The sequence below is a fragment of the Tachypleus tridentatus genome, chromosome 13, assembly GCF_004210375.1.
Source record: "Tachypleus tridentatus isolate NWPU-2018 chromosome 13, ASM421037v1, whole genome shotgun sequence".
Lineage (NCBI taxonomy): Eukaryota > Metazoa > Arthropoda > Merostomata > Xiphosura > Limulidae > Tachypleus > Tachypleus tridentatus.
This window is the reverse complement of record NC_134837.1, coordinates 235,615,992-235,642,659: the sequence shown is the minus strand read 5'-3', so window position 1 is coordinate 235,642,659 and position 26,668 is coordinate 235,615,992. Positions and strand designations below refer to the sequence as shown.

At 33.1% G+C, this 26,668-nt stretch overlaps 1 protein-coding gene and 1 long non-coding RNA gene across 4 annotated transcripts in view; one reads left to right on the top strand and one right to left on the bottom strand.

Moving 5' to 3' along the window:
- Positions 1-11,408, top strand: part of LOC143239900 (uncharacterized) — a 48,256-nt gene extending 36,848 nt beyond the window's left edge. The window contains exons 3-4 of one of the 3 annotated variants that reach the window (XM_076481523.1): positions 4,817-4,887; positions 5,865-6,285. In XM_076481523.1, coding sequence (XP_076337638.1) covers positions 4,817-4,868 — 52 coding nt within the window. In that variant the 3' untranslated portion in view covers positions 4,869-4,887; positions 5,865-6,285. Of the gene's footprint in view, positions 1-4,816; positions 6,286-11,344 lie in introns of those variants that run through there. The other 2 variants (XM_076481524.1, XM_076481522.1) reach the window with 2 other exon arrangements.
- LOC143239901 (uncharacterized) overlaps positions 1-26,668 on the bottom strand; it is a 49,220-nt gene that overhangs the window by 13,331 nt on the left and 9,221 nt on the right. Inside the window, exon 3 of the long non-coding RNA XR_013021434.1 lies at positions 17,995-18,172. This is a non-coding gene — a long non-coding RNA (uncharacterized LOC143239901). The remainder of the gene's footprint in view (positions 1-17,994; positions 18,173-26,668) is intronic.

The following is a 26,668-nucleotide window of genomic DNA, read 5'->3' as shown; positions in this document are numbered from 1 at the left end:
CGATGCATACTGATAACCTGTCACCGAGGATACAAAGTGACCATTTGATACCACATTTGATTAATTTTCTTCAACCAGACTATAATTTTTACAGTTTTGAAAAAAAACTGCTTACTCTGAAATATGTAACATATAGGTCTAACGTTAAGGTGGGTTGGTAATTATTAGTTTTAATGGTATTTTTTTTTTAGTACTTAAGGCACTGGAAAATTAATTGATAGATTGTTATTACATTTGTAATGTTGCTAGGAAGTGCTCTAAGGGGGCGTAGCGTGAAATAAATGAGTTTTATTCAAGTAAAAATAACGGTGTTTCTTACTCTTTTTGTCAAGAATATGCTAAACAAACAAAACGAAAAATCTTTCATACATTTGATAAGAAATGAATACTAGTTTCATTTAGTCTTGGAGGAACAAATTTTTACCTTTCTTGTTTTTCAGGTAAATATCAGACATTTATCTGACTAATTCTACATTAATGTTAACACGGATATAGTTGAACTGAATTTAGACATCAGAAGGCCTAACCAAACTAATTATACTGAAATCTATTTGTTTTACTGTCTGTCTGATAAAATGGTTTTCCAGAAAACTCCATAAAATATTCCGAAATATTTCGTATAATTATTTCAAAATTTATGTAATGCTACTAAACAAGTAGAGTGACAGAATAGCAAATAGAAAAAGAATATTTTGATATGCTTTATTTTCCACCAATATAAAATACGTTTTTTGCAGACTACCGGGACAGTAAAAAAAATACCGGTGTTCATCAAAGGGGGAGTATATTTCCATATAACCATTCAGAAATCTCAAAGCTAGGGTCAGTTGGGAATAGGGCAAGGCTGGTCATAAGAGACAATGAGTTTCGGATGCTGCTATAAAAACAAGCTGCGCTCAACTTACTCTGCACTGGGAACCTTAATGGCCTCCATACGCCTGCTTAAGAGCTCTTGTTCTTTCATTTCTACACTAATGCTTTCAATTAGAAATGGTTTATTGCCTTGAATAATGGTAGATGACTACGGACGGCTTCTTCCTTTCTCGTACGTGTGTAGTGTGTTCATTTGAAACAAACTCGCTCTGAAGATGGCCTTCGACAAGCTTTATTGTACCCATACAACGAAGAAAAGCCATTACAAAACACATCTTGATGTAATTAATGTGGGTTTGGCAGTGGAAGCTGTGTTGATAGCATAGGACAATTCTCCGACATAAAAATATTTCGTAGTAGACGAAGCATGTATGCAGTAATTATGGTTTGATGCTCGTGTTATTTGAACTGTCCTTCAGCTGAATTCACCAACTTTGAAAACTGTTGTAAAACAAGGTGAGACATCTTTTGACCTATTGAAACAGTTTGTTTTGAATTTCGCGCAAAGTTAGACGAGGGTTATCTGTGCTAGCCGTTCCTAATTTTGCAGTGTAAGACTAGAGGGAAGGCAGCTAGTCATCATCACCCACCGCCAACTCTTGGGCTACTTTTTTACCAACGAATAGTGGGATTGGCCATCACATATAATGCCCCCAAGGCTGAAATAGCGAGCATGTTTAGTGTATTGAAATAGTAATAAAACTCTTAGCAACAGAAGTGGTCTTTTGTATCATTAAGTTTGGCAAACTTAAAAGTCATTATGAAACACGGTAAGTAATGACATGACGCCATAATGCTTACGAGGATTAAACACGGAAAGTTGTATTAACTCGTTACAAAAGTAGTGTTTTTATACTGGAACGTGGTAAAACAAATAAGCTATCTGTCTAACTCAAAATAAACTTGCATATAAAAAATAGTTTAATATCTTGTTCAAAATTTAGAACGCAGTCGTAAATTTAGTGAGACTAATCAAACCAGATATGCTAGTAAATTCAATGCCTGAGTAACATTTAAGTAGAGCTACGTTATTATTAATATATACACATGTATCGTTCTTTTAAGGTCATATGTGGCCTACTGGTCAGCGTAACGAAATATCTAGGGCTCAAACGCGTTGCCATTGAATAGACTTCGCATTTTAAGCTGTGAGCGCGTGATAAAAATGACAGCCAGTTTCATTATTAAAGTTAACAAATAACCGGATGAAGACCTTGTGGTCTTTTTTCTCTTTTGGCTCTTTTGATCATTTTTGTTTCAAAGCATTTGTTTTTTTCTTAATGCACTTGGGGCCTAGTAGCCTAGTAGTTGGCGTCCCTGATTATAGAGCCGAGATTTTTTTTGTCTTGTTTTCGCAAAATCGCATTTAGTTCTTTAGGGTCATGGGTACGTTAAATGACTTTGGGTGAATATCTATTATTCAGTGAGAATATTTCAAGAGTTGATGGATTCTGTTGGCCATACTCCTTCTTTCTGTTCTATCAGTTCAAAATTGGGAACAGTTAATTCCAAATGCTTTTTGTAGACTAACGCAAGTATTCAAAGTATGTATCTGGTCTGTCTGTCACTTTGTCCGTTATCTAACTATTCCTAGGTTGTTGGACCAACCTCATTGAAACTGTTTGGGATGATACTTTGGAACAAGGGGCATGTTGAGGTAGGTTCGAAACCGCTCCACTCGCTATTATTGTGTTGTTGAGCATTTATTACCTTTTACGTGAGTTAACGTTAATTACATTCATAGATGGTGCCACGTCTTAATAAAACCAAACAAAACAATTTTATTTTCTGTATGGAAAATATGTAAAGTCTGGAGGTAGAACACACAAATGCCTTATATGTCTCAGAAAGTGCACAAGCAGTGCCTATGGAGGAATGCAATAAAACAATGGTCGCAACTATTGCAACACGACATAAATTCATCTGAAGTTTTAACCCCAACAGTCACCATAATGGTGATATTTTTATTACTTTTAGCAAAGCCACATTGGTCTATTTATTGTGTCCACCAGGGAAAATCGAACCATAGATTTTTGCGTTGTAAGTCTATATATTTTCCGCTGTCCCACTTGGGAACAGGTTGATATGAAGAGCCGTTTCTTGAGCTATGTCCAGTTCTTACTTTTATACGTAAGACATTTCTACGGCCTATGATCATTAATTAGTTAATTAAGTGAAACACTGTGGAAGGACTTTAAGAGTTCGGTATTGAAAGCTTGTTTGTTTGTTTTGGAATTTCGCACAAAGCTACTCGAGGCCTATCTGTGCTAGCCGTCCCTAATTTAGCAGTGTAAGACTAGAGGGAAGGCAGCTAGTCATCACCACCCACCGCCAAATCTTGGGCTACTCTTTTACCAACGAAAAGTGGGATTGACCGTCAGTTTATAACGCCCAACACAGCTGGGAGGGCGAGCATGTTTTGGCGCGACTCGGGCGCGAACCCGCGAATTACGAAGTGCACGCCTTAACGCGCTAGGCCATGCCAGGCCTGGTTTTGAAAGCGGGTAACAGAAAGCAAACATATCGCCAATGCTTTGGCCGCTACCTTTACTCACAAAGTCACTCTAACGACTACTGGTGGGACAACTGCCGGTGGGCAATTGCTAGTATAGCAGTCAAAAGACATGAGTAATCCACATAAATATGTAATATATAGATATATTGTATAAAGTAACATATATTTAAATTTTAAAACAAATTTTAACACTCTCTTTAATTTATTTTTTGATCAAAGCTAACTTGGCGCCCATGATCTATCAAGTCAAACGTTAGTCTTTAAACAAAGGTAATTATCCATTGGCAGTTGTTCTATTCTCATCCTGACCATCGCATAGCGTATACCACTTTAATAAATATTAAGTTCTTAAATCTTATACAAAACATTTGGTGAGGCAGTAACGAATAGTGTAATATATGTTATAAATAATGTGAAAGTTATGATTTTTGTTTTATTTATCATAGCATCCACTCTTACATTTTTAGTAAGGTTCATCCCTGACAAAGGACAGGTATCTCAGCTTGTTATTAATATTCCGCAAACATCGATTTGTAAATGGGAAGAACAATTTTTAAAATTTCACATCAGATGAATTGTGACTCTTTGTTCAGGTGAAATATGGCTATATGACCACAGCTAAATCCAAAGTTTTTACTGGTCGGACGGTTCGCTAACATTCTTCTCTTGATTGCACTGCTCCTCCCTCACCCCAAAATAAAACTGTTTTGAGCTATTGTAATCAAATTTAGAAAAATGTATACCATTAATGTTGGTTAACTTTATTGCTTTACAAATAAAGAAAACAGAGCAATGCCGTTAAGATATTCACTATTGCTATCTAGTGCTGTTTCACACTGTAAAAATTTAACCTGATAAAGATTCCTGCCAATCCTTCAAGTTTTCTTATTTGAGATTAAAAAACAGAACAAAGTTTTACGTTTTCTCTATTTTGTTTTGAAGTCACTGAAGAAACTTCTACTTAAATTAAATAGTACTTAGTTGTATGACCGACTTTAACTTTTAAACGGTTACATATTTCAAGGTATTTTAACATTTCAAAATCGTGAGTTTCGAGAGTTATTGTGAGAGACTTTTAAGATTGTACACACGTGTTAAAATTATATAATTAAACTTTATTTTTTATTGTATGAGATGCAACACTTAAAGTTATTTTTTCTTTGTATTATAAAAGCTGTTATTTCACTTACATCGGTCATGTGTTTATAATGTCAATATTTTGTTATTTCAATGGACTGAGAATTACAGTATAGTAGTAAGATATGTTTCTCGCTAACCTCTTACTACGCAGGTTGTTTTATTTTTAATCAATATTTTTACAGTATAGTGTAATAACTCTATAATGCACATTATATATTAACATCTGTGCATTACATGTTTGGGTTGTTTAACTAATGAAGTTACTGTTGGTCCCCTCTCTTTCTGCAGTGTACGACTGAGGGAAGGACTAGGAAGAGGCGGAGAGTTTACATCACGATAGTTGTGACACTTGTCAAGCAGTTAGTACAAAATCTTCAGCTACGAATTTTCTCCTGTAGTTTAATTTGATGGAAATAGTGATTCGTTTCAGAAACTAAGCCAATTGGCAACTAGGACTAATAATACATGATTCGTATAGGTTACTGTGGTGTGATAAGTCATAGTAATGGTCACTTCAGATGTACTTGTATGCTAACCCTAGCTCGATCACTCTCACGGTAAGACAAATAAACATCGTACTCTTTCTTGATCACTGCAGTAATTGAAGTGTTACAGACTTACAGGCTGAGTATGAAGTGACTATTCAGGTGAGAGTTTACGCTGTATTATCAGCCTAACAACTGCAAAGAAGTGAGATGATTGAAGCTCTTTGTATATATTCACATGTATAATGTAACACCACAGTATTGAACAAGGTCAGACCTGTTTGTGTAAAAAAAAAATCACAGGACAGATTCTTTAAATACTAGGCCTTACGGCATAGAGAATAGTAGCAATATCAATTAGTTATAATGGAAACAAACGAGTTTCCAAACGTTGGAGAGTTTTTTTTTTTTTTTTGTTAACGAGAAAGTTTAGATTAAATAACGGTAATTAAAGGAAAATCAACAACGTAACATTGTGAAATCTGGCTGACATTCCATGATTTTCAGTTATTAGTTATAAATGTATTTTAAACAGAATAAGTAACTAGTTGTTTCGATTATGTACCTAACTGAAATTATAAAATTACATGCTGAGGTTTGAAGTAACGAATTTTTTTCTTGCGAAAGAAGAAGGGTGAGAAATCCAATTAATTTAGTGCCGAACTGCTCTAATAAAAAGCTACGATCCATATAACGGACGATATTAATTAGCCTTCATGGCCTGCATGTAAATGTAACTAGTAAAAGTACAAGAATGCATTTAGAACCTCAGCTGTTTAAATAAATAAATAAAAGCTGTTATTTACGTGTGTCTACAGATCCTGAGTCAAGTTGTGTGTTATTTCATCTAGTGTATAGTTTACTTCCAAGGAGGATCTTACTGAAGTGACTGACTCCTGGCATATGAAATCTGTCTATTTGAAATGACTGACTTCTGGCATATGAAATCTGTCTATTTGAAGAAAGCGAATAAATTTCGAATAAATTATCGTGCACATTTCTATTAAATATAAGTTGCTGTTGTCAGAGTCCTTGCTTTTGAGCTTTTGTGTGATGAGAAGTCGTAGCTTCTACATCGGTTATAATGTAGATAAGTGATTTTTCATTAGAATGTCTTAAAAGCAATTGCCTTGTGGTGACGTCATGAGATATCTCGTGATGAATTACAATCGTTTTTTTCTTCTTGTGATTAATTTACTGTTATGTGGTAATATTCTTTTTCAAACTGGTTGTATAAAAGAGATTTTTTAATAAAAGCAATTCCCTCAAAAATCTTTTTCTCTTGACTTCTTTTTTTAAATACTAAACAAAGGATTTAGATAGATAAAATAGCAACACTCGAACTGGCATCCAACATGATTTTATTCCTATCTGATGAACTAAAAACAGAATTTAAAAAAAATTATCGCATAACTTGTGTTGGTCTTGAGTGATATTCCTTCACGGCTAACCCAAGCAATTATTTGGGTGATTTTGATATAACCTACCTATAGGTTTAGGTTAGTTTGTTTGTAGACAAGTACGAAGCTACGTAATGAGCGGTCTATAATTTGCTCACACCGACTACCAAAACTAAAGTTTGGCGATATAAGCCCACAGAATTACAAGTGAGAAATTGAAGAGCTCTAGATTTAGTATTAGTTATCTTTTTTTGCAACAAAGAAGTTTAGTTTTTTTGTAATAAAATTAGTATTAGTTAAGGATGTTTTGAAAAGAATATAACTCAATATCTTATACCTAACAACAATAAAATTACTAATATCATGTCTCTGCAATATATCACTTTATCTAATGCAGATACTTTAATGTAACTATGCGTTAAACAAGCAAAAAATCTAGTGCGTCGAAGACGTCTGTCCACCTGACGTGTAAAACATACACAGAATATTTGTTCGTTTTTCGATATCGCTCAAAGCTTCAAGTGGGCTAATTTAGCAGTAAAAGTCTAGAGGGAAGGCAGGTAGTCATCATTATTTCCCACAAACTCTTGGGCTACTCCTTTACTATCGAATAGTGGTATTGACTATACATGATAACACCCCCACGGCTGAAAAGGGCGAGCATATTTGATGGGAGAGGATTCAAATACGCGATCTTCAGACTTCGAGGTCAAACGCCCTAACCAACTGGTCATGCCAGAACATATGAAATATCATAAACAATTACTACTATATGAACAAAAGTTAAAGCCAAGTACCATGATATTCGGAAAGTAAGTAGGATTACACGAATTTGAATTTCGCGCAAAGCTAGACGAGGGCTATCTGCGCTAGAAAAACAGTTAATCTTAGCGATTAAGGAAGCTCGACTTTCCTTCATCAGGCATAAAGCTAGCAATAAACAAGATAATTATAACAGGATTCTGAGTAACTATGAATTTTTTGTTAGTTTTTCGTGGTAATATGTAAGGGTACTAATATATTAATATAATTTTTTTTGCTGAATTTCGCACAAAGTCACTCTGCGCTAGCAGTCCCCAACTTGAAGTCAAAGACTTGAGAGAGAAAGCAGCTAGTCAACACCATACACTGCCAACTCTTAGGTTACTCTGTTAACAACAAGAAATGAGGTTGGCTGTCAGACTATAACGCCTCCTTGGCTAAGAAGGGGAGTGTGAAACAGTGTTGTTATTTCGTCACTCATCTTAAATTGCGAATCAAGAGTGCTAACAACCAGGAAGTGTCATGATTTTTTTATTGGAGGTGAAAGCAGCGAAATGTAAGACAACAATGTTGGGTGTAGAACAAGAAATATTGAAAATACATGGTATATAAACAAAGTAATCAATACAGAAAAGATAAGACATACAAAAGAAAACATTAAATTACATATGGTGTATCTGAGTGTTAGAACTACTTACAAAGAACATTAGTATTTAATCCGTGGAATAAATATAACAAAGCAGGTGTATTTGTTTTAGCACAAATCTATGCAGTGGCTCAGCGGTCCATCGCGAATCTTACAACGCTAAGTATAAAACCGGGTTTCGATACCCGTGGTGGGCAGAGTAAAAAATTACTTTTAACCCTCACAGATAGCTCATTGTGTGGTTAAACTATTTGTACTAATGAATTCAAAACAAAACAACAGTTTTTTTAAACATCTTATATATTTAGAACTTAACACGTTTGTAGCACAGTACATTGTGAAAACAAAACAACAAAACATCTTATATTTAGTTAACACGTTTGTAGAGTCTTCCCTAACTCCCTACAGTTATTTCTATATAAAAATGTCGCTTTCTTGTTTCGTAGAATCTCAGACGTTGAGTACCTTAATTATCTGACAGGTTTCAAAATTTTGTCAAGAGAATAATAAAGTATCAAGCAAGGAAATTTTATCTGATTGTCAGAAAAGTCGATCCTAAACTGGCATGTGTTTCTTACCAGGTTTCCACTTGTAGGTAACTGCAGAACTGTGGTGTAGTTAGTCTTCTGTTTGTGAAGTGCACCTGTCGACATCAGTATTGTTATAAAGATTATCACCTCCATTGAAGTTTAATAAAATTGAATTGTATTACAAGAGTTGCCATAGTGACATGAAAATATAATACAGAAAAAAAGTTTTTGACGCAATCATTTCATCGGTTTCGACGAATTGTTCGAAAATGGGAAAACACGTTGTTGATTTATCGGGACAAGATCGGTAAAAAATGCCATTTTAATCACTTTTGATTTAAAATGTGTAGTGCAGCAACAAACAATGATATAAACATGTGCGTAAATGTGCCGGTATATGGGTTGCAAGATTTTTTTTCACATCGCCAGATTAGGCTTATTTTGAGTATTTCTGATTGAATGCGCTTGTTTTTGTAATTATCAAAAAAGAGAGAAAACAAAAATCTGAAACTTTAAAACGAGTGATTGAAGTATTTAATTTCCAAAGTTCGTTAATTAAATATCGCTATATATGATTTATTTATTATCGCTATAGTATTCTTTTGTTGTACAACGCGTTTGGTGTTTTCTCACTTTATCAAGAAAAAGCTACTACATCGTATGATGAACGCATATACAACATATACAACATTAAATTATATGCGTATATAATATATATATATATATGCATATAATTTTATTAATCCTGATATTCGGACTAGATAGCCAGTTGTACCAGAAAATTCATATAATGCTGCGATAACCATGTTCCCACAGCTTTTGAAACTGAGATTAACTCCAGTGATTTTCAGATCTTATAACCAGAAGGGTAAAAATACCTTATAAGTTGTTCAACGAAAGCTTGTCTCTGCCCACCGCTGTTTAGCTGGCTTATACTTCTAAATTTTATAAATAAGTATTGTATAAAGTTACAGACACTCGTGTTTAAAATTAAAGTAACTTTCATTTTAGAGAAGTTAAACTGCATGCTGGTTGTCGTTTAATGAACCTATATAACGTTGGATGTAGTTAAAGTCATTTTAGTGTAAAGATTTATCCATTTTTGATCATTTTCAGCCAATGTATGAATGACGTACAGTCATGGTAGATACAAAACAACAACAGCTGATTGCTTAATGTTTAAAGTAGGTTCAAAAAGTAGAATAGAGACAGCATTTTCACCATGAATTTTTCGACATAGATTATGCCAAGTAAATGCACAATGCCGTGAAATAAAACTTAGGTCTGAAGGGCACCAAATTTATATAAATACAAGTTTCAACACTGTCACGTTTCTGTTTAGTTGTTCTAATAGTAGATGTAAATTTAAATTTCGATGAGCTGTGGTTATCGTTAAGTATTCCAGGTGAAAATACAAACATTCATAGGAGACTCTGAACGTTTGATTTTTATTATTGCATATTCACTTTGTTGAAATGTCATCACACATGCTTACTTTGAGACTTGCGTCAAAGAAAGAAATACAACTTTTGTGTTAATTCAATAGTTTGTTTGAATACCGAATAAAGTTGTTCTACATTCTGTGGTTAACTCCTTCGTGTTAAATTATAATATGATGGAGTCCGCTGTACTTCAGAACATATCAGAAACCACAAAATCGTATTAATCTTAAATTGCGAACGCGAGTGCTCTTGTAATCTCACAGACAAACCCGAAAACTGACGTGCACAGTTTTATCTTTAGATAAGACATTGAACTCGGAGTTATCTTACTTGTTACTTGAGATGAACAATTAGAAAGTGTTAGTTCCTGAAACTAATGCTGAAAATGCAAACAAAATAATGCACTCGTACTTTCGAAAACCAGTTGGATAATTCTCTTTCACTTTTCTGGAATAGTGAACATTCGTTGTCAGATAAATAATGCCAAGCGAAACGTTAACCATATGTGCAACATTCTATGTAAGATAGCAGAAGCCAAACGTTGGATTATATACTGCATTCTAAGCCGCAGTGCAAAGTTAAAGTTTCAATTAATAAACATTATCGATGTTAAAGCTTTAAACATGACACGTTAAATGTTAGGTGTAAGGTTCTGTAAGTCGTGTTCAAACATAGTATATAGTAAGCACTTGTTCAAACACGACTTACAGAACCTTACTTTTCATTTATATTTTCTTGAAAACAATAAAATACTGCCAGTTTTTTTGCTAGATCACATATTTTGCTTGATACGAATTGACCTGCAGATTAAATACATATTTATAGTGGTTATTACTCTAGAAATCAATTGTGATAAATGCTCGTTCGGCTTTGATTTCTTGTATGGAGGCCCGGCATGGCCAAGCGTGCTAAGGCGTGTGACTCGTAATCTGAGGATCGCGGGTTCGCATCCCCGTCGCGCCAAACATGCTCGCCCTTTCAGCCGTGGGGGCGTTATAATGTGACTGTCAATCCCACTATTCGTTGGTAAAAGAGTAGCCCAATAGTTGGCGGTGGGTGGTGATGACTAGCTACTTTCCTTCTAGTCTTACATTGTTAAATTAGAAACGTGTAGCGCAGATAGCCCTCGAGTAGCTTTGCGCGAAATTCAAAACAAACAAACAAATTATTATATGGTGATGTTTAAAATATATACTATTTCCTTTTATTTCCATAAATACACATTCATTGCACTGAAATTATAATGTGTGAGAGACAACAGGAAAGAGCACAGTCTAGAGATTTTACTTCTAATTATAATAGATTGTGGTTTGTTAAAACTGTGCAAAACATATGCAAATTTTGTTTTTCTTAGGTGGAGAAAAACAAAAAGACATTGACACAACAAAAGAAATCTGAGGTTTAATTTTACGAAATACGTTCGAGTTTAATCAAATAATATTATTATATATAAAACGATAAAACGTTTTTTTTATCATACTAAAGCAAATTAATGAAGTGTTTGTAAATTTTGATTTCTGGATTGTACATTAGTTTATTTTTTTTCTTTAGGCTAGGAACTTCCAGTTACTGTATCAACAAATATTTGTTCGTTGTATAACTCGCCTCAGTGGCACAGCAGTATGTCTGCGGACTCGCACCGCTTGAGTTTCGACAGTTCTGGTGGGTATAACACAGATATCCCATTGTGTAGCTTTGTGCTTAATTCCAAGCAAACAAACAATTGTTGTAACACAATGCCCCTTAGGTATTATGCACAATATTCGATAGTCATTAGGTTAGCACAAGAATGAATGTAGTCGTTTTTATAAACAATCGACACACAGTTACACAACCCCTTTCAAACATGTGGTCAGCTTCCGGTCAGTTACCTCTTTCTTTGTGAACCTGACGATGACCGAAGAAGGTCGAAACGTTGTTCGCTCTTCTATGTAAAATATTTTCTCAACCCAAACGAGCCGTTTTTGCATATAAATTTCTCAACAAGTGGGTTTCTCGACATCACTGAAACAATCGTTCTGTTTCAATCTGGTTACATAACACAACATCTATATTACCAAAAAAACTAAACCAAACTCACTTACTTCAGTCTAAACCACTGCGAAAGGAGCTAAATCTAGCTGCAAAGCTAAATGTGTCGAGCTCTTTTGCTAACAATATCAGCAAAAAACTCAAGTACAGCGAGACTTAACGCCCATACAACGCCCTCTTATCAACACAACTGAGATGATGAAAACTGATATTGCTATACAGAGATTGTTGGTATAGAACTTAAAATTACATTGTGTTATGTGTTTATTCTAATAACATAACATGTTATTCAGAAGTATCGTGTGTGCTAATTAAAAAAACAAAAAAACACTTTTTGGCCTTGATCACGTTTTAGTACAAACTGTAGCGTAGAATCTATTGTTATTTAACTTACTAATGCCAATGTCACTACCAAAATAACAAACTTTTCAAAATTAAATATTTTATTCCGAAAGCAGGATGGGTTAGAAGAGAAAATGTGAGGAAATAAGCTGTTATTCTGTGATCTTACGTTTGTAACAAGTTGGGTTAATATTCGTTGACTCTCACATAAACAATAGCAACATAAACTAATATATTATTACAGTCAGATTTTAAAAATTCCATAAGTTACTACATATAAATTTTATAGGCGATATTTTCTATTTAAAATGATTACGAAAGGAGATGCATCTACACTTTTTGTTGTTGTAGCTTTTATTATCTAAGTTATGCAACTACTGGAATAAAATAATCATTTATGATACCGTTTATTCTTTGGTTACCAACATGAGTACATCAAGTACCCAAACATTTTGTTTCTTGTAACTTTTTTCCAATTACTAGCAGGAGAACAAGCCGGTCCAACACTCTATAATAATTAATTAAAATTATTTTTTAGGTTATTTTCCTACGAATCACAGACATATAACTTGACATAATAAAAATAATGTTGTTCATATGCTTGTATTTCATAACTTGCTAACAAATCGATTAACACTTTCTTATGTATCTCCTTCCTTGATAGCCATTACTACAGCTGGTTACAAAATGTAGCATGTATATAACATCTTAATACAACACACAGTGAAAGTAAGTTCAACATTTTGAAATAACGTCCTTCCTTGACACACAACCAATCTCACATACTATATATATATAGCATGATTAAAAAACAAAACAAAAACATCTTTGATAAATAAACCCAACTCAGTGATAACTCACTGCTCTGTTATGTAGCAGATCTTATATTTGGCGTACCGGTAAGTGAATTAATAAGTGCACGGTTCGCAACCTGTTGTCACAAACTCGTGTTATGTACGTTAGAACTGTTCGTGCAATGAAATAATAACGATTAAAATAGCTTCAGAATTGGAGGTGGGTGACGTTGATTAGTTACATTTTCTTTAGTTTTATCAGTTCTAAATTAGGACAACTAGCACAGATAAACCTTGTGTAGCATTGCAAGAATGTTTAAACTGTTATATAACATCTAAACTGTCTTATCTACTAAACTTGATTTTTTTTGCTAGCTACTGCTCTTGTGTATACGATTATCATATTTACTTAGAGTATTACCCGTCCATTCATTTCCCGATCCCAGATGTAAAATGTATTAGTAGTAATCAATTGATTCAGGTTGGCGTCCAGTCGTAAATATTGTTTCATGTCTATCTTTTCAGCACAGAAGTAAAACGTTGCTTTGGTCACGAAGAAAAATACGAGAAATTTGTATTGGTTGTATTTCAAAAGCAATAATTTTTTGTTTGTTTGTTTTCCTGTGTACTGATAAAAGGCGGGTTTGATGATTTATTAAACAATATTCATTTTATTTTTCCAGCCTGAAAAATGAGCCTACAAATTGGGTTTGGTGTCTGTAGAAATATCTCTCAATAGCTTGAAAGGCTAGTGTTATTTATGTTGTTGATTTATATGAAGGCAAACACTTTGTTAGCAAGGTACGGTTATGACACTTCTTTAGTCTATATTGATGTATAGTAGCTTTGTACTGTCAGTTTCGGTTTGTGTTTTAGTTAACGCCCCTGAAGAAGCTGTAAAGCGATACCTTGATTGTCTAATTAAATAAAAACAACTTGGTGTTATAAGATCGTGTATTTCTAGGATTTATGATACAACTTCTGTTTGTTTTTTAATATTTGTCCAAAGCTACTCAACGGCTGTATTTGTTAGCTTGATTTTGAGCTAATAAACTAGAGGGAAGGCATTTCTAGTCAGCAGACGATGCACATCTCTAACCTTGGACTTCTCTTGTTTGTCCGAATAGGGGGACGTGATCGTCAATCTTATAACGCACCCATATCTCCCAACGCTCAAAGTATCATATTATATATGTGTGTGTTAACAGGATACGATATAATGATAGATCCACAGAGTCACAGTCAGGCATGCTATTTGGTCACGTTCGGCTTAATATAGCTTCATACGATATTATATTAGAAATACAATTATTTTGATGTAGTGTTATTTTTTACTGTTATTATTATGCGACATTAATAACATCTAATGTAATGGTAAAAACATGAACGTGCCAAACTTGAGTAATTGTTGCATATGATGTGACCTGCAGTGTATTTGTTTTCGGCTTGGTCGTAATACCCTCGTGGTATTATAAATTCTCAGAGCAATGAAAACTGACAATTAGCGTACGAGTATATTGAAACACTAGGAGTAAACCTTTTAATTTAATGAATGTACATTAATATAATTTTCGTCGATACTTAAGTATCCTCTAATGGGTGTCTATTGTGGGCATTAAGGCTAGAGCAATGGTAAGGTAAGAACCAAATGTCAAAGTTACAACAGGTAACGATTATAAGATATATTTATTATTTAAAATTATTATGAAAGGCACTGAGTCCACATTTTTGTAACTTTTATTATCTACGTTATGCAACTATGATAATAAAATTATTATTCGTAATACCATTTATTCTTTGATTACCAACATTGGTGTTCTATTGGTAGTCAAAATAAGCTTAAAAGTATATGTCAAAGATTTTCCTAAAACAAATCCCCACGAAAGTACCTATGTCCACTTATAAGCTACAAATTACCAGACAATCCATTATGAAAATAATAATAACCGTGTGTTTTGAGATATAACGCCTTTATTTGAAAATGCATTTTACAATTACAAAATCTCTCTCTCTTGAAACGAACGATAGATAAATCGCCATAATATATTATTATATTCATTGCAATTTATTCCATCAAGAGGTGAAGTAGTTCATGCATTAGAATATATTTCGCATCAAAATATGATTGTCTTACCTATAATGCTTCATTTGAAATAACAGTAACAATAAGTTGTATTGCTAACCACAAGCAAGTTTTCTACTACACGTATAACAGAAACAACTGCTATGCAAGGGCTCCTTGGCATACTTTGGTTTCAAACTCAAGAATTACTGTTATAATAATATTAATATTTAATTCTTATGCAGTATATTAAATTGGATTGTTACAAACCATTTACAACACATTGTAACTAAGAACGGTCATTGGAAAGAGAACAGGTAACAATTTTCAGTATTACAAAAAGGTTTTTATTGGGTATTATTGGACTGCTATTATATTACTGAATGACTAACTTGTAAACTTAAATTGACTCACGAAAAATACAATAAAACTTCAAATAAAACGCCTAGAAAACACAAATAATTTTTAGTAAGTCACTTTCACTATACCGATTTATAATGTTACATTTCGAAAACTGTTTAAGTTCGTGACATGAATTCATAACCACCAGGTTAACAATATTGATGAACAGCAATCAAGCGACTGTATTTATGACTACACAAATACACATCAAGACACACCTAAATAATAATTTAGTTCCCTATATTCGGCGTTATTTTATGCAACATGTTTGGTGGATTGGATATAAACGTGTAAAATAGTGTAACGTGTGCTAAAGTTAACTACGTCTCTGGAGATCCATTGGAGACAGTGAATATTTGATGAACCGCTTTTGATTACTCGTTTATGTATTTCAAATTATTATCATCCGATTTGAATATTACTAAACTACTCTTTGTATGGTTTGCTGACCATAACAGAAATTCGTAAAAAAAGCCACAAGGTGAAAGAATAAAGTCATTAAACTTTTTCAAGTGTAGTTAGTTACGACAAAAAATGCTAAGTTTTGATATTTTGTGGATAAACAGGCTTTAGATCATTACACTAGAAAAACTTATGGTAAGAACTAAAGGTTATCAGTACAGTTTCTAGAGTTAAAGTTCCGAGTTCACAAACAGTAAAACTTTTGAATTCATTTCAGACGAATATAAACTACATAAGATCATGCTTAAAAAATACACCTGCAGAAAATGTTCAGATGCTATTTAGAAGCTAAAGCTGTTCTTTCACGGAAATATAAACCGAAAACATGATTAAAGAATTAAACTTTGAAGCAAATCCATAGGAATGTGAGCGAGTTAGAAAATACAACTATTTCTACGAAAATAAAACTTACCTGAAAACATGGTTATCGAACTAAACTTTGAAACACGTACACGGAACTATAAACCGTATTTGGTATTTTCAACCAGAACGGCAATTTATGCGACATATAGGATAATTGATCACTTCGTAGATCTCATCATTTAGCTATTGTCTGTTTTGCAAAGATGCAGAATGGGTTATCTGCGCTGTGCTTATTGAAGTAATCGAACATCCAAAAATGCAGCTTTACGAATCCTTAAGTTTCTTGCTAAGCAACCGGTAGTGGAATCATATAAAGTCATTCCTAATTTTGAATACTTAATAGTGTAATTACATGCTGCTTACGCGTTTCATAAGTTTTTGTAAAAGAGCATGCTTTTGGAATAAAACTTGGCCTTTGTTCCCATGACTACAAGCGTTATTCAATTGGAACTACAACACCAACATTAAGGATCAGCTGGAATTTTGTTCATTTCTTTTTTTAATTTCGCTCAAAGCTATATGAGAGCTAACTTGTCTAGCCGTCCATAATTCAGCAGTGTAAGACTAGAGGAACGACAGCTAGTCATCGTCAACTCTTTAACCAATGAATAGTGGGATTTATCGTTACTTTATAATACTCTTACGGCTGAAAGGACGAGCATTCGAACCCATGAACCTCAGATTCCGAGTCCAGTGCTCTAGCCACCTGACCATACCAGGTCCACTGTTGGCGTGCTGTGGATCTAGAACCTTCTTTGCAGGAACATAAATTACGCCATATCAAAATAAAAATGGCAAACTTTAAAACGACAATTTCTAATAGGATAGAAATTTGAAGTTTCTTAATAAGCAAATAAAATGTATCATATTTCTCAAACTGTTATTTATCTATAGTTTACAAAACTGTTTTCATAAGTAATATAGACTTCAAAGTTTTATTTTTGCGTATGCCATAGATTTAAAATCAAATAAAAATTCACCTTTAAGGCTTGAATTAGGTAAAGCTAAAGGTGCACATGTTACGACCTTATTCGTAATAATAATAATTCGTTGTTACAAAAGTATTTGTTTTATGTCTGTATAATATGTTCTATAGAAATTCACGTTAAAGACGTTTTAAATTACAAGACTGTAAGCTAGTTTAATGAAATTATAAAAACAGAATATTTTTATTAAAATCCAATCAAATTAGTATTCACGTTATCTGTGAGGGTTTGTAAATTTTGTATACTGTTTCAATTCGTAATAAATCGGGCTGTGGGTGGTCCATGGACACTTGTGCCGGATTGTAAATCCGAGGGGTCTTTGTTTGTTGGTACTTGCTACAGCACAGCTTCGTAGTTTGGAATCACGTTGTTCAAGTTCTATTATTCAATTAAAGTAACCTAAGAGGCGATGGGTTCTGCTGACTTGCTATCTTTCTGCCACTTTATCTAGAGAGGTTAGCGTATAGTCTTGCGTGAATATCAGACATACAAAAATAGTTGCTTCCAGTGGCACAATAATATTTTTGCGGACTTACAACGATAGAAACTGGGTTTCTACACCTGTGGTGAGTAGAGCACTGATAGCCCATTATGTAGCTTTGTGCTTAACTTTAAACAACAACAATACAACGTAATAAAATAAAGGAACAATGACGTAAACAATGATGACATCACAACTTTATATTTTTCCGGGTATAATTCGTTAAATGTTATAAGTTTAAAAGCGTAAACTTTGAGTTTCCACATAATTCACCATACCTTCATTCAGAAAGAAAAGCTGAAAAACATGAGTTCTCAATAATTCATGGAAAGTCTGGAAATAAGCCTTCATGTCTTGATGATCAAACTCTTAGTCCATATCCTGAGCTTTTAAAGTCTTCTGTTTTGTCACCAGATGTCCAACAAATGCTAAAAGATCTGGGCGTTACCTTAAATCCTGTTGAAAAGAGCCATCTGTCATACCTTTAAATAAACATAAAACTTACTCCACTATTTCAGAACATTTCTAAAAAAATTCAAGATACTACAGATTCAACTTGTACTTTGAAATTCTTGAATCTTCATAGTTTCATAGAAAGTTCAACGCCTAATTATTCTACAGATAAAAATTCTTCACAGCAGCAGAACTTTGAAAGGGAAGAATTTCGAAGACAGTTATGCACACGTAATTTATATCAACGTAATGTTTCAAATTAGCTGATGCAAACTTTGTTTATCAGGAACTTATTATTTCAGTTTGGCCACCATTAAGTTATGGATTTACCGTTTGAAGTAATATCATTTTTGCATATATTTCTGTAAGACAAAAGTGAATGCAGAATTAACGCATTCAGTGAGTATAGTGTTCTACTTAATTTGTTTTTCCTTACTACTGTAATGGTTTTATTACCTAAATGAAATTTCATACAGCAGGGTCCTAAGGGGTGAATTGTTACTTATTGTTTTTCTAACTTAAAGGGAATTCTCGATACGTCAAGAAATAAAGAGCTACATACACTCGTTAAGCAGAGATATTATGGGAAAATAAAATTTTTATGTACATTTAATCGTGTTTTAATAAAGGCTAACGTTACTCAGGATATAAAGTCCATTATCGTAAAGCTATAAAACAATTTTTACACTCCTAATGTTAAGTTTCATCTCAATAAACACAACATAAGAAACCTGTCTCTATATACAAACGACTTATCAGCGAATAGCAACTATTTTAGTTAATGTATAAATCGTTAAAGCTAAAGAAATAAAAACTTACAACCTTCTATTTATTCGTTATTATCAGAATGGATAAAAGCATTAAGTTGATGCTCTGATGATACACTTTATAATAATGTATATTAGAAAAAACTTCATTAACCTCATAACAAATTTACTAAAATTTTAAATACAGAATATTGTTATTAAAAGCAAATTAAGAAAAAATAAAACATGTCTACTGGTTATTGTTTTAGTTATTATTGTTCATTAGCATTATGGTTACTAGCAGAAAATGTCCGCCCTCCGAGCAGGTGCAACAACTAGTTCCTATGGAAAACTATTGAGCCTGTGGACTTTTCTAGAATTGTCTGATAATTCTACAACAATGTTCTCATACTTGAGATTCAATAATGCTCTCCATCCACGATGAAAAGGGTTTCATTGAAATTTTAGTTCAAAAGTAAGCTATCATCACAGCATCACACCACAGAGTAGATTTTATCGAAGTATATTTTTGTAGGTGCAGTGATAAATAAAAATTTCTAAAAAAACACAAATAATTTTTTTAATTTTTGTTTTTTGATTGTTTTCTTTTTGAAACTTATTTTGTCTTGTTGGTAATTTTTGCTGATTGAATCTGAAATAGACAATTTTTGTGTTAATTTCAACTGTTTTATTTATTGCTCAGCTATGAAAATACCGCCTAGTTATAAAAATATTAGTCTATCATGATTGGTAATGTTCGGTGCGGTAGTTTTTGAGATTCGAGTTTTGGAGGACTATGTCACAAGCTATATTTACTGTAATGTTATGGATAATCCTGTAATGATATAAGTGACATGATAAATATTTTCCACGATACATTTATATATATGCCAAGTGTTTATATTTTTGTTCTTCTATTAAAAGGCCTCGACTCGTAATCCGATGGTCGCGGGTTCGAATACTCGTCACACCAAAGATGCTTGCCCCTATCAGCGGTGAAGGCGTTATATGTTACGGTCAATCCCCCTATTCTTTGGTATAAGAGTAGCTCAATAGTTGGCGGCGGATGGTAATCATTATCTGCCTTCCATCTAGCCTTACACTGGTGAATTAGGGACGGCTAGCGCAGATATTCCTCGTATAGCTTTACGCGAAATTGAAAAACAAACACACTTCTATTAAAACGTCGAAAACTGTGAGTTATACATTTAACAACTATAACTAAATAAAAATGATTTATTTCTACTTTATATATATATATATATATATATATATATATATATTGAGCAGACGCACCTATTTTATGTTGAAAGTGCTTCTTATTTTATTGTCAATATATAGTTTTATATTTCCGTATCATTTACGATAGGTATGACTTTATACAGTTTACACAGTTCTGGATTTTATAGAGCTCTCTTAAATTTATCTCCAAAAACCAAAGATGTGAGAATTGAATCTAACTTATACTGTTCAGTAGACTTGATTGATAACTTAGCTGTAAAAAAAAAAAGCCACCTGTTTGTTTGTAGTTAAGTATAAAGCTGCACAATGGGTTATCTGTGCTTTGCCCACTGCTAGTTTCGAAACCCGATTTTTAGTGTCATAAACCCCGAGACTTGCCACTAAACCAAAGAGATTGAGGTATAGATTTTAATCTCTCTTTGTATAAGTCTGAACCTTTTTATAGAATCAGTTATATGAAGGTGTAAACTTTTTAAAGTATATAATCTTTTTTAAGGAATAAAAATAACTTATTGGGTGCCTCTCAAGTTCAGCATACAAAATATTCAACAAGGCTTTTTAACTAGAAATAGCGTACTTGTTTCCTTTAACTATTCGTTATAAAATTTGTTGTTTGACCAATACAATTTATGAATGTCTTTAGGCTTGGATATTAAGTACATAAAGTATTAAATTAGTTATTTTGTTACTGTGTTCACACATATATTTGTTTTTATGATTCGTAAAAGACGTTTTAAGTGAATGGAGCTGGATCTGCATAGCTTGGATTCAAACAATTAGTTGACAGTAAGCTATAACATTATATTTTATATTATAGATAAATTAATCACCAGTTGTTTTTAAAAGATAAAATATTTTGGGATGTGGTTGAACCGAGCCACATTTTGTGTCCAATAATTAAAATTTTCTCGACTTCAGCATTTGTTTCGGTAAGAATGCTTGCATTTGAAGATTATTACATATTATATTTCTACCCATATTGCACAATTCATCATTTTATACATCAATCAGTTAGATCTCACGTGCTTTATGACTTACTTATAGGTCAAAGTTGGTTGGAGCCATTTTTATCTCATTAATTCTAAAAACTGGCTTTCGTGACTAAGAATATAGTGTAGCAAAAAAAAAAAAAAAAAAGGTTTTGGAAACAGTGGCCGAAAAATAGGCAGATAGATACCACCCATTGATACAAAAGCAGAATTTTACGATATTATCTAGTGGGGTGAAGGAATACTGGGTGCTTAATTAGGGTTGGATATAGTACACCCACCCGGCACACGATATCTGCTTCCAGTAATATAACGCTAAACTAATGAGTACTTAAGGGCTAGATTAGTGTAAAGGATTTTTGTTGCTTTTAACCGCTAGCGTCTCAAAAAAACTTTGAAATATTTAAAGTTATTAAAGATAAAGATATTATAAAACATAAACATTTATATATTAAATATCTATCTATCTATATATATATGTATACTTATACGTATAAATTTTGAATGAATGACACTGTACCCTAATGTGCAAAACTCAGAGGTTATTTATTACAAAGTGTATAATTCACCAGTTTTTTTTTCCTCCTTAAACTCAGGAGAATTCAATCTGCCATCATAAATTTAAAGCCAAACGTCGAGAATCGACTATTACAATTCATACATGGTTAGCTTTCCAGACAAACAAACACCCACAAAAATATGTATATATAAAAATGTTTTTAATCTCTTATTATTTAAAAATAAATAACAATAATCGCCAGAAATATAGATCACTGTAAGATTAAAAACACAGGAAATATAAAGGTTATAATATACACTGCAATTAAAAATAGTAAAAGTAACAGTTATAGTATACATTACAATATATTCCTGTTTATAATGGTTCAGGGATAAGAAAATACTTTCACATTATAACTTTTTACTTATTTTAATGATAACCGGGATAAGTCTACGAACTTACAACAACAGAATCCTGGAATCGATTCTCGCTGTCGACAGAGTTCAAGTAGCCCGCTTCTTAAATTTACTTCACATTTGTCACTCTTTTAGTGGTCGAAAAAAAAAGTCATATAATTAAAACGAAACCCTTTTGTAACTGGTAAGTTATATCTTACGAACAATGGCCAGATAGTTAGGGCACTCAACTCGCAATCTGAGGGTCGGTGGTTCTAATCCCTGTCACACCAAACATGCCCGCTCTTTCAGTCGTGGGGACGTTATAATGTTATTGTCAACCCACTATTCATTGGTAAAAGAGTAGTTTAAAAGTTGGCGGTGGGTGGTGATAACTAGTTGTCTTTTCTCTAGTCTTTTACTGTTAAATTAGGAACGGCTAGTGCAGATTGTTTGTTTTGAATTTAGCGCAAAGCTACTTAAGGACTATCTGCGCTAGCCGTCCCTAATTTAGCAGTGTAAGACCAGGAGAAGGCAGCTACTCATCACCACCTGTTGGGCTACTCTTTTACCAACGAATAATGGGATAGATCGTCACATTATAACGCTCTCAAGACTTAAAGGCCGAGCATGTTTGGTGTGAAAGGGATTCGAACCCGCGACCCTCAGATTACGAGTCGAGTGCCTTAACCACCTAAGCATGCCAGGCCACTAGTGCAAATAGCCTTTGGGTAACTTTGAACGAAAGAAAAAACAGCCAGCTATCCAAACAAACAAACAAACAAAATATTTGGAATTTAAAAATACGAATTGTTGGAATTCGGTACTATTTTCGTTTAAAGAAATTGAAAATGATAAATCAGAAAGTTCTAACTTATAATACGAACGGCTAAAAATTAGGTCATAGGTTAAAAGTATAGAAAAAAAAAGATCGCTTCGACGAAACAGTTTCGATATTATTATGAGACAAAGGTAATACATATATATGTTGTTGGTTTTCCAAAACATTAGGGTTTTTATGTTGATGAGAAAAAAGTTCAGTAGGAAAATGTAAATACAAACGAAGCATAGTTTTCCTTAGTAACATGTTTTGAATGTCAACAACTTTTTATTAATTTTGCGCAAAGTAACATAAGGGCTCTTTGTTCTTAATTTAGGAGTGTAAGACCACATGGAAAGCAGCTTGTAATTACCATTCAACTTCCCTCTCTGAGATACTCTTTTACCAACAAATAGTGGGGTTAACCATCACATTACAACGCATCCACAGCTGAAAGGGCGAGCATGAGTGGTGTAACGGGGATTCGAACCTGCGATCCTGGGATTACGAGTCTAGTGTCTTAACCACCTAGCCATGCCTAGCCGGACTTTTTTTTGTACCTTAAAAAAATTCAAAGCGAATATCCAAATGGATCAGTAATTGTATGACGAAACATTCCGTTTGTGCAGGTAATTGCTAGACCGTGATTACAATCACTAGACTAAATATCATCATGAACAGTCCGAATCTCTTGCTTACTATGGAAGAGTTGATATAAAAGGTTTTCTAATTTTAATACATTGCTAATATAACACAAATTAGAGCGTTTTAGATTATAACACATAGAATACCGTCTATAAGTCAACACTTTTACTTACTACAAATCAATGTGAGGAATATTGCTATAAACATTCTTTTTAGTATGGTGTCATCACGTACGGAAGATAAAGCCTGATGAAATTATTTTACAAATTTTGTAAAATAAATTAAATAATAAAGTTATCATTCAACATTCAATATAAGTTTAAATGTAAATTATTATTGTTACACGTAGTTAATAAGTGTTTCACTGTTTTACTTAATTTGTGATTCGTAGAAGGTATGGATATGCCGAGGTTTTAATACAAATACCTCATTCAAAGTTCGATATTTTATCAGCTTGTATCTAATTTTGAAAAAACTCTTTAAATAATAGTATTTTAACTCAAATCTGTTCATGGATCGAAGTTTGTACTGCGTAGATTAACAAAGAATTGTTACCTTATATAATATGGGCCTGCCATCTAGTGTTTACAATTTATATTTTAAAGGAAAATTTAAAGTGAAGATTACACAAGGCGTCAAACCTGACAACACAGCAAAACTTTCAGTTACTAGTTAAGTGTAAACTTTGCAGTTAACATTTAAGTACATTTTCACACTATAAAGGTAATATTAATTATTTTAACACCAAAATACTTTTGCTATTTTTCCAAGTACTATATACTAATTACTTGGCCCGGCATGGCCAAGCGCGTAAGGCGCGCCACTCGTAATCTGAGGGACGCGGGTTCGCATCCCAGTCGCGCCAAACATGCTCGCCCTTTCAGCCGTGGGGGCGTTATAATGTGACGGTCAATCCCACTATTTGTTGGTAAAAGAGTAGCCCAAGAGTTGGCGGTGGGTGGTGATGACTAGCTGCCTTCCCTCTAGTCTTACACTGCTAAATTAGGGACGGCTTCCACAGACAGCCCTCGAGTAGCTTTGTGCGAAATTCAAAAAAAACAAACAAAGCTAATTACCTAAAAATGGAACTTTCAATTTTGCGTGGGAAGGAAAAATCAACATGTTTTGTAACAAATAAAAGTTTTAATTTGAAATGTCAACGATTGAGTCGGTATTAACGAACTATCTCAATGCTGCTATAATTTCATTTTACCTCTTATTTTTAACTGAAGATTTTATAGTCCAAATATCTTAGTTGTTTAACTAGTATTCTAGTCATTATTACCATTATATTTCTTATACCTGAAGAAAAGATACCAATGAAACCGAGAGTATGTTCTATCATAAATAGCTCACTACATTATGTTTACAACTCGATGTTTGTCTCTTTATTATAATAAGGGCAAAATATGCTTCCTTTTTCAAGAATTTCGTCATACAACGGAAAATAAAACGTAAACTATTATTGAGGGCACTTTTGAAGATAAACGTAGATTTGGACTTTAAATAATAATTTATTCATTCACGGAAAATGCATAGATTCAATAAATAAAATTCACACAGAAAATAGAAACCCTGTAATAGGCCAATAGGGTGTCATATCTTTCTATTGTGTCTGTTCGATATCCGGGATTAATTAAAGTTTTTATCTTTTCCTTGAAACCATGTGTTTTCAAAGCACATAGTTTCTGGACTGTAAAACTATCATCCCAAGTTATGAGAACTGTTTATGTCACCAATACATACATAAACATATATATATATATAGTTCATTAAGACCAAAGTTTTCGAAATACTATATTTTTACCATGGCTGTTAATATGTTTTATAAACAAGCACTACTGAAGGACTTTCATCAATTGTTTCTAATATTGTATTCGATGTTCTTATTATTAATAAGCTATATAAATAGTGAAATGCCGAATAAGCACCAAAATAATTAAGCAGTTCCGGATATTAACATCAGATTTGTCTTACAGTTTATCTGAGGTATGAAATATTAAGTAAAACACATCAATTTAGCATTACAAATTATTATTTTAATATTCATGTTAAATATTTTTCATTAGTCTCAATTACGTTTTTTCTACGTTACGTATATATATTTATATATTTGGTCAAGATCTTTGTATGTATGAACAAACGCTCACTATTTAAGAAAACAAACAAAATGCATCGTCACGTTTTTTTAACAGATTTTTATTGCTACAAAGTACCCGCTACCATAGGATTTGTCTGATTTTTTTTAATCATTTGAAAAATTATATTTTTTTTGTAACATTTGAAAGTACACGTCAGGTATTAGGCTACACCCGAATCTTATCACGCAGTTCCTTACGAAAACGTAACTCGGATAGTTTGGGCACTGACACAAAAAAAATATTTGTAAGTCTTGAAGTTTTGAATTGTTTGTTCTTATTTTTGTCTAATGCTATTTAGCTCTTCAAATTAAATTATGATACTAAGAAAAACATAGAATCAAAATAATTAGGTAAGTTCCCCACAAGAACCTCAACATCTCAAACAATTTTGGAAGGAAGATATTTCTTCCTCTTCTTTTTTCGGGTGGGTAGAATTTTAAAGATTTATAATTACTGGTAAAGCCGACAAGCAAACCAAAATGATACTGAGAGAAAACATAAAAAATCATGAAACTGAGAGAAAACATAAAAAATCATGAAACTGAGAGAAAACATAAAAAATCATGAAACTGAGAGAAAACATAAAAAATCATGAAACTGAGAGAAAACATAAAAAATCATGAAAGAGAAAAAATGTGTTTGATTGAATTTAGGATGAAGCTACACAATGGGTTATCTGAGCTCTGCCTACCGTGGGTATCGAAACCTGGGTTATAATATTGTAAGTCTGCAGACATCCCGCTGAGCTACTGGGGAACGATGTGTTTACTCCCTTAAGAGATAATGTATCATATAATGTTTAATTTGAAATTATTGTTATTCAGTGTTTATCTAAGTAGGTTAATGAAAAGTTTCGCTAAAGCACAACAAATGAATGGTGATATAAATAAGTTTTGATCGATTTTTATTCTGATTAAATTGTTTGTTTGTTTTTTGAATTTCGCACAAAGCTACTCGAGGGCTATCTGTGCTAGCCGTCCCTAATTTAGCAGTGTAAGACTAGAGGGAAGGCAGCTAATCAT